Source organism: Manis javanica, chromosome 3, assembly GCF_040802235.1.
Source record: "Manis javanica isolate MJ-LG chromosome 3, MJ_LKY, whole genome shotgun sequence".
Lineage (NCBI taxonomy): Eukaryota > Metazoa > Chordata > Mammalia > Pholidota > Manidae > Manis > Manis javanica.
Window position 1 is genome coordinate 132,872,315 of NC_133158.1, and position 8,861 is coordinate 132,881,175.

Sequence of the window (8,861 nt, forward strand, 5' to 3'; positions counted from 1 at the left end):
AAGCATAAGACTAAATGCTCATCAGAGGTGATACCTGAAGTCTTACTACAACACTTTGGAGTCCATCATCTTTTCATTCAGCTTTTCCTACCCATCCATCTTCTCTGGGAGAATCAGGCTAGTTTTTTTTTTTTTTTCTGTCTAGTAAGCCATTGCCTTTTGGAGCCTTGCAGGGAATATGAAATTAAATAAGGTGCACACATTATCCATTATCCACCCATAATACCCAGCAAGGTGTGCTAAGTGCCAAAGGATAGATATCAGTAAAGTGTTTGTAGGGGTTTAAAGTCCTAAGAAATCATGTGCCTTGGAAGTGTTCACTCAAAACCGTGAGTTGCAAATAACCTTTCTTAGTAAATATTAAATAGCTTGATGGTGGTGGTGGTGGTAGTGATGGAGAATTATTTATTTTTTAAATTACATTACTTAATACCATGACTGGTAGAAATTTAACACTTACACCCCTTTGATTGGCTTACAGTAAGGCATTAAGCTACTTTATATGGTGTGGTTTTTGTTAAAAGGAGCCAGGCAAAATGAAAAAATGTGTTTGCTTCTTCTCCAGTTTAATCAAGATGCCAACCTAAAAAACAAGTTCAAAGTGCAAGCTTTAATTTATCCAGTTCTTCAAGCTTTAGATTTTAACACACCCTCTTATCAGCAAAATGTCAACACCCCAATCCTGCCCCGTTATGTCATGGTGAAGTACTGGGTGGATTACTTCAAAGGCAGCTACGACTTTGTCCAGGCAATGATCATTAACAACCACACTTCACTTGATGTGGGTGAGGCCGTTGCCCTCAGGGCCCGTCTAAACTGGACGTCGCTCTTGCCTGCATCCATCACAAAGAACTACAAGCCTGTTGTGCAGACCACCGGCAGTGCCAGGATCATCCAGGAGATCCCTCAGCTGCTGGATGTCCGTTCTGCCCCACTCATTGCCGACCAGGAAGTCCTGCAGCACCTCCCAAAGACCTATATTCTGACATGTGAGCACGATGTCCTAAGGGATGATGGGATCATGTATGCAAAGCGCTTGGAGAGTGCAGGAGTGGAGGTAACCCTTGATCACTTTGAGGATGGCTTCCACGGATGCATGATTTTCACTAGCTGGCCCACCAACTTCTCGGTGGGAATCCGGACTAGGAATAGTTACATCAAGTGGCTGGATCAAAACCTGTGAAGAAGCAAAATTTCTTGAATGCTTGAACCCCTCTTGACCTCCTGCACCTGCTTTGTGAAGATACGCACTTTTTAGCCAGCTAACTTCTGCTTATTACTTGTGAGTTATGGAGTCTCTTCCCTGCAGACTTTATGTTCATTTAATTTTATAAAATGCATTTGACTAATGCTAAGTGCAGAAACATCTGAACTGGTTCTCAAAGTGGGCCAGTCTCTCTCTTACTGTTTTAGCTAAACTATTGCTAATACCCACCACTGCAGAAAGCAGGACAAGAAGCTGAAAATAGCTTTGGGTCCTGCCTCGATGAAGTTCTTTTCAGAAGAAATTCTTCCAGCTGTGGATGATACAGTGACCTTTAATGAACTGAGAATGTGGGCTCTTCAACTGGCTAGAGTTTACTTTGCATTCAGAGCAAATGTGTGCACTTTAATGTGTGCACACTCTAAGTGTGCACATTTGGTGGGTACCAAATGCCCTCTGTTCTTTATGGATAGATAGTTTTGTTTCCTATGGGAATCTTGGCAAAGGTGTTCTAACAAGGACAAGTTTTTCAAATGGCTTTCTTCCTTTAGAGTATTGATTTTATGAGATAGCTGTAAGTCCAGTTGGATTATAGTGATACTTGAAAGTTACTTTCTACCACTATTAGAAAATATGAGGTTGCATGTACTGGATACCTGTACATTGTTAAGTTTTTTTGGTTATCCTGTCTCCTTGGGGGATATCTTTTGGGAGCAAATTTATTTAGGTATAGAATAAATGTTCCATTACAGAACAACTAAAAACAGACAAGTGAACCAACCTATTGTTTTCATAATCAATACTTCTGACATAAATTACCAAGAGTAGTGTCTGTATATTTGGCATAGTTAGAAAAGAAGACACATTTAATATTAAAATTATGAAAAATTCCTCTAAAAGGTCTAGTTTATTCTTGAAAATTCAACTTTTTCACTCACATGGCTTCAAAATGGGGCTATTTTGGTATATATAATGTATTGTTTATTTTTTTTAAGTTATTTAATATTAGTATAGGTAGTAGCTAGTCTGAAGATTTTTCAGAATGATGTCTGTAATGACATTAAAAATGATATATTTTGAAAAACTACCTTAGAATTATATCCACTGTAATTTTATGGAAAGAGATAAAGTAGCTAGTAATACTACTATACATTAGGCCTAAATATTTTGGTGTTTATATGCATATAGAAATTAAAATACTTAGGTACTATGACTACACCTAGTAAACTTTCTGGTTCAACAGCTTAGGCAAGACACACACTGCTGATTTCTGTTCTCTGTGGTCGGAAGAACACCAGCCCATATTCTTCTGGGTGAAGGGCATACATTGGTACTTGATGCCAACCCCCCGACCCCCCTACCCTGGTTGAGAAGTTGCAGTAGCCCAAGCTTAAGTTTGCGTAGAGCCTTCACTGCTGGGGGGATCCTCTTTGGCACAGCAAGGAATTCCCATTCTAATCTGAGTTGAGTACCTCTGCCCACCTTCCGGCCAGTCTTCCTGCTCCCAATCCACGCTACCTTCAGGGACTGCAGAGAGGAGCAGTGTGGCCAAGCCATAATACGATTCATCAGTGGCAAGAAAGAACTTTTTTGCTCATTTAAAATATGGGTATTTCCCACTTCTGGCAGTGTAATAACAAATGAAAATTTGCATGCTTATTTTTCTTTTATTGTATAAGCCAGTAGCAATTTATGTACAAAACAGAAGTAAATGTAACAGTGTGTGTGTGCCTGTGTGCGTATAAAAACAATCGTACTGTGTGATGTGCTAATATACTCAGGCAAGGCCTCACCATCTCTGGGCCTCTTTCCCTTTCCTCTAAATCAGAGAATTGAGTTAATTTATGAGGTCTCTTCCAACAATATATTCCAACCATGTTGTCAGACCGGCAAATTGTATCGGTCTCTTCGGCAATAGTTTTTTTATAGATCTTAATTCCACATACCCAGACACGTGCATTATCAAAGATTTTTTTTCTTGAAAACTGAAATTTTAGTTCTTATTCTATGACAGCTACCCTCCTCATTTAATACTATTCTTTTTGACATCATTTGAAGGAACAAATGTTTGGACCTTATTTTGAGGCTATCTACCTCTAAGAAAGCAAAGAAAATACAATACATGCAGAGTTCCTTAAAATGGAATTCTCTATCACCCTCCCCCCCACACACCCCAGGAATTGTAAGTCAAATCCTATAGGAATTATAGCCGGTGAATGATTCTAAATGTCTAAAAGGTTCTCGAATGAAAAGGGAGTGAAAGAAAAAAAGGGTCAACCACTCTTTCTGATGAAACTCTAGAGTTTCACTAAAGCTGTTATAAATGTGAATAATTTGCCTGACGACTTACACTGTATTCCACCTCAGACGTTCCTTGAAGGTCTTTCTTGAAATTTTCCTTGGAATAATAACAGTTAGAAATCTTGATACACAAAACCTAGTAGATACAAGAGAGGCTAAACCAATAAAAAAATCTGAGAGCTAAGAACACCTTTGGGAAGCCTACAGAGTTTATGTTGAAAATATTTTGGTTTGGGATGAGATTGTTGTCTTTAATTTTTGTTCTTATAAGAAAGTTTATGCTCTGCAGATTATTTGTTTAGTGTTATGGCTTTGTTTTCCTATTTCATGAAAAACTTGAGTCTTTTTATAATGTTGTGAAATATGAACATAAATATATGAAGAAAAAAATCTTGAAGTGCTGCAAAATATAGTGAAGTGTAAATTAGTCTTAATGTTTTATCACTGATTTGTGAAAAATTTAAGACGATTGTATTATTATCTTAATGGATATATTTTATGCATGACCTTCTACCCTTTGACTTTTTGCTTATTTCCCATTGTAAAGGGGAAAGCAGATTTTATGAAGGATTTTGGTGGCAAATCTATTTTATAAGATGAAAATCCAGTGTGGAGGTAGAAAGTATATATTTTGAATCATGTTTAGAAATAAAATGGCTCCATCTGGAAATGTGCCTCTTTCTCTTCCTCTTGTCTGATTTCTGGTTTCTATCTCTTCCTGTGTCCCGGATCCTTAGCCACAGTTCTGCCCAAATCTTCTGCCCACTAGGGTCCTCCAGCTGCCTTTCAGTCGCGGAGGGGTGGCTTAGTGGCCTCCTTGATGACATCCAGCTCATGTCTGGATACAGTATGTGCTCCTCAGAGTGGGGAAGCTTGCCTTGGACTACCTAGAATATTTATAAAAGTGAGATTATTTGGAACTTTTAAAGCACATATTAGGAAGTTGATGATCTTAGTGCAAATGAATTTGGATTTGCCATTAGTTCAGCCTAAGTGTTATAGTAGGTAGATAGCCAGACCTAAGCAGGGAGAAGGGAAAGGGCTTCGGTGTGATGCTTGCTTACATTCTACACATTCTGTGGAAGCTGTTCTCACAGGATGTGGAGTGAGACTATAAATAACAGACTGGCCAACACTGCCTAGTTACAACATGGAGGCGAAATTGAGCCAAACTTCACCCCCAAATCCATTAGCATGGTAAAAATCACACCTCTCCCAACACCGTCCCCCCCACCCATGACAGTACTGATGGAGACCAAATATAGTCAAAAATCCCTCTGCCCTACATGAGGGTGGAGCAAGCCTGAACTCCCAGAGGCCACCTGCTCCCTTTGAAACCTAATCCCACTTAGTGAATATCCATCTCCCCTCATATGATAAGGGCTCCCTCTGGTTCCCTCAATGCAAACCCCCTTGGGTCTGCCTGGGATGTGTACTCTTTTCCTGTCTTTTAACTCCACATCCCCAAATGCTCCAAGGCTTCTCTGCATCTATTCTTGAATTCTTTCTCCCAAGGAGACCAAGGACCATCCCGGTAACAAAAGAACTATCAGTATCACTGAAGTGACCCTGACATTACAGCAAAGCTAACAATTTCAGACTTGAGTTTATTGTACTTAGTTTATGTCAATATCATAGAAATTTAGAAAAACCTTTTTTTTTTTTAAGTGAATTGTTTGTATTGATTCTAAATTGTCACGTGTATGTTGGAGGGGAAGTCGGTTTGGAGATGCAGGGAAGTCAGAGTACAAGGTGAGGAAATAATTTTTAAAAATAAGAGTACCAGGGAATGACAGAATAGAATAATAAAAGAAGTTCATCGAACTACTGCTTAGTTTGGGGCACATCCCTCACTAACTCCTTAAGCCAGTATCACCTGGCGTCCAGTGTCTGCTTGGATCTGCATGGCATGGGAACTGAGTCCCTACCACCCCAGGATTTGGGGGAGCCACAGAGCACTGGATGGAGTGAGATTGTGTTCTGCGAACTGCCTGGAGGCAAAGAAAGGAGACTTTCAGGCAGGCTACTAAGAGCATGACTGTAAGCAGCAGTTCCATCCAGGTCACCCAGGTGATGGTAATTTGCAGGCCCAGATCTGAGCTCTCAGCAGCCCCTCCCTACTTATCTGATATAGGCCAGAGAGAGTGAAAGTTTGAACTGAAATCCAGAGGATTAGAATGAAAAAGCAAAGTAACAGACACCACTGGAAAAGCGCAGAGACAAATGTTATAAGTTGAGCAGTGAGAGGTTTATTTAAAGCAAAAAGGCGCACACTCAGAGAAAGGGGAATGTGGGCTACCTGAGAGAAGAGGCACCCCTAAGGTTTTAAAGTCTGGGGTTTTATAGGGGGTTGAGGAATTTCCAAGGGCTAGGGGTGTGAACTTGTTAAGTGGTCCCAGAATGTTCATCCTTGATGAGTCATTAAGTCTTTTTTCTTATTTTCTAGGTGATTCTGCAAAATTAACATAAGAAATTTACTGCTTATTTCTTCCCAGAATAGCAGCTTTTTGGTCTGGGAGTATATCAATTAAGACCACTTGCCCTGCCCCCAAGGGTGGGCTGAGTTATTGTTTGCTAAACAGTATGTTAAGAATCTTACTTCTTAACTACCATTTTTTTAAAAATGCAATTTTGGCTTTAAGGTGGAATGTTCCTGTCTTTATTATGCTGTTTAAATCTGGGCCTTTCAGCAGGCTTAAGTAAATTTTACAATGGCATGATCTAATTGGCACAATGAAGACATGGGTTATCCTGAGATACTTTTCTTTATCTGGAGAATATTTAAACCTTCAAAGCCAAGTTGCTCCTGATCTTTTGAGCTTTAACTGATTAACTGATTAACTCAGTCTTTTCTTGCTTTCTAGTTTTAGCTGGTTAACTGAGTCCTTTCTAGTTGGCTTTACTGACCTTATTCTCTTTCCACCCCTCTCATCTATTTTTCTGCCTAACATGTAAATTAGATTTTCCTATTTAGTTACATAAATTTATACATATAAATCCAATTTCCTATTCACCATCTCCAACAAAACATAGCTGTATTTTGCTGGAGGGATTCACTACCAGTTTCAGTTCTCCTTTGGGACATTTAAAATGTACTTTGTGTTTTAATGTTTTTCTTGTGATTTTTTTAAAAATCCCCCTTGGTGTTTTTTTTTAAATAACATCTCATATTTCCCAATGGATCCCCTATTTAAACAACTAGAAGATATTTATATCAGTACCAGATTCCCCAAACCTTAGAGGTTGGAAATGTAAATATAATTCCTAGTAGACATACATGGATTTCTCAGCCCTCCCACTCAGCACCAACATTTTGTGTCAGAGAGATTTCTCACCACTGGCTCATTGCTGACACTTCAGATTGAGAGCTCCACCTTCACAGATTAACTGATAAGATTTGCACCTAACCCCCCAAACACCACCCCTTTCCAGCACCAGGCCCTTGACATCTGACTGTTAATTGTCTACTTCCGATCTCAAGTCTGTGTGTGCAATTCTTACTTATATTTGTGTTTTCCCCATATTTAAATGTAAACTCCATGAAGGTTGGGGTTTTGTCCATTCCTGTTTGCTCAGCATTTAGAACTGAGCACATTGTGGACTTTAAGAACATGTTTTTTAACAAATAAATCCTTACCATGAAAACCTGAGCTTATAAGAATTAGAGTACTATTTTCCATATGTTTCTTGTAGAAGTAAAGTAAGTTCATGTCAAATATAATAAATTAAGACTAAAATTAGTGTCCTAAAAACCAAATATTTCCAAGCAAAATTAAATAATCCAAAGTAATTTCATCCCTATTCTTTTTTTTAACTACCAAATTTTAAAGCAAAAAATTTTTGAGTGAATGTGAGGCAGAGTAGGGACATGGGACAAGTATCATGATTAATTTTCCCTGCCTATGATAAAAAAATGCAGATATAAGTAGTAAGAACAGGAAGGACTTCATCTTAAGGCTAAAAACACTGGAGAGTTAAGAGGTAAGATTCCTACCTGATGATTAGCCAACCACCAGCCCTATCTTAAGGCAGGGCGAGCTGTTCTAAATGGTATGTCCCCACTGCCTGAGGATAACCATTATCTTGGAGAAGAACAGGACCAATAAATTCCTTGGGTTATGTTTATTTTACAGAATATCTAGAGGACTGACTATGGATGGTGATGTAATGCCTTTAGCTGGAGATAGATATGATGATGTTATGGCATGAGTTGGTTCTCTTCAGTTCTAGTCCCTGCTGCAGGTAAGAATTGAAAGGCAGAGACACAGTAGTGAAACAGAGGATAGTTTTATTTGAATACACTCCAAGGGAGGAGCAGCCCAGAGTCAAGATAGACAAAGCACCCCACCCCACCTTCAGGGGAGGGTCTATTTATCCTGACCTAGCTGTGACTGACTTCTTTTGATTGACAGCATTAGGCAGAAGACTAGATATGAGCAGGGTGGAGAGAGAATAAGGCCATTAAAGCCCACTAAAAGGGACTCAAAGAGTTAACCAGTTAAAACTAGAAAGCCAGAAAAGACTCGCAGAGTTAATGAGTTAATCAGCTAAAGCTTCGGAGGCGGGAGGGAGCAACTCGGAATATCCAGATATTCCCCAGGTGAAGAAAAGTCTCCGAGCACATAGCCCATGCCTTCATTGTGTCAATTAGATCATGACATTGTAAGATTTACTTTAGCCTGCTAAAAGGCCTAGCTTATTCTTTAACTTAACCTATATGCTGTTTTTTTCTCCTCCAGCCTCTAGTCAAGTAATTTGCAACCTGAGCAGGAGACAAGCATCATGATTAATTTAGCAAACAAGCCTAACTATAAACAGCATATAAAAACAGGAAAGATTCCATCTTAAGCTAAGATTGCATTTTAAAACCCAGGAAGTTAAGAAGATTCTTAACATACTCTTTGGCAAACAGACAATAACTCAGCCCACCTGGGGGCAGGGCTGGCGGTCTTGATTGATACGTTCCCAGAGGGAAGCTGCTATCCTGGAAAGAAACCAGATCAGTAAATTTCTTGTGTTAATTTTGCAGAATTACCTGGAGGACTGATAATAAAAGAGAAGAGGCATAATGTCTCTCATCAAAGATAAACATCTTAAGACCACTTAACAAGTCTACACCCCCTAGCCCTTTGTCACATTCCTGAAAAAATCCTTAAAAGAGGGAACCCCCAATCTTTCAGTGTGCCTCTTCTCTGAGGTCACCTGCACTTTTCCTCAACCTTTCAGGGCACCTCTCCTCTCTGAGGATGCCCACACTTCATCTTTAAGTATATAAGTTTAAATAAAACTTTTACTCTGCTTCACTACTGTGTCTTTGCCCTTCAATTCTTTGTTGCAACAGGGATAAGAATGACCT

General features: G+C 39.3%; 1 protein-coding gene across 1 annotated transcript in view; it reads left to right on the forward strand.

Annotated features, from left to right (window-relative positions):
• NCEH1 (neutral cholesterol ester hydrolase 1) overlaps positions 1–4,179 on the forward strand; it is a 62,549-nt gene extending 58,370 nt beyond the window's left edge. Inside the window, exon 5 of the mRNA XM_037003172.2 lies at positions 566–4,179. Coding sequence (XP_036859067.1) covers positions 566–1,183 — 618 coding nt within the window. The 3' untranslated portion in view covers positions 1,184–4,179. The remainder of the gene's footprint in view (positions 1–565) is intronic.
• Positions 4,180–8,861: the final 4,682 nt, after the last annotated feature.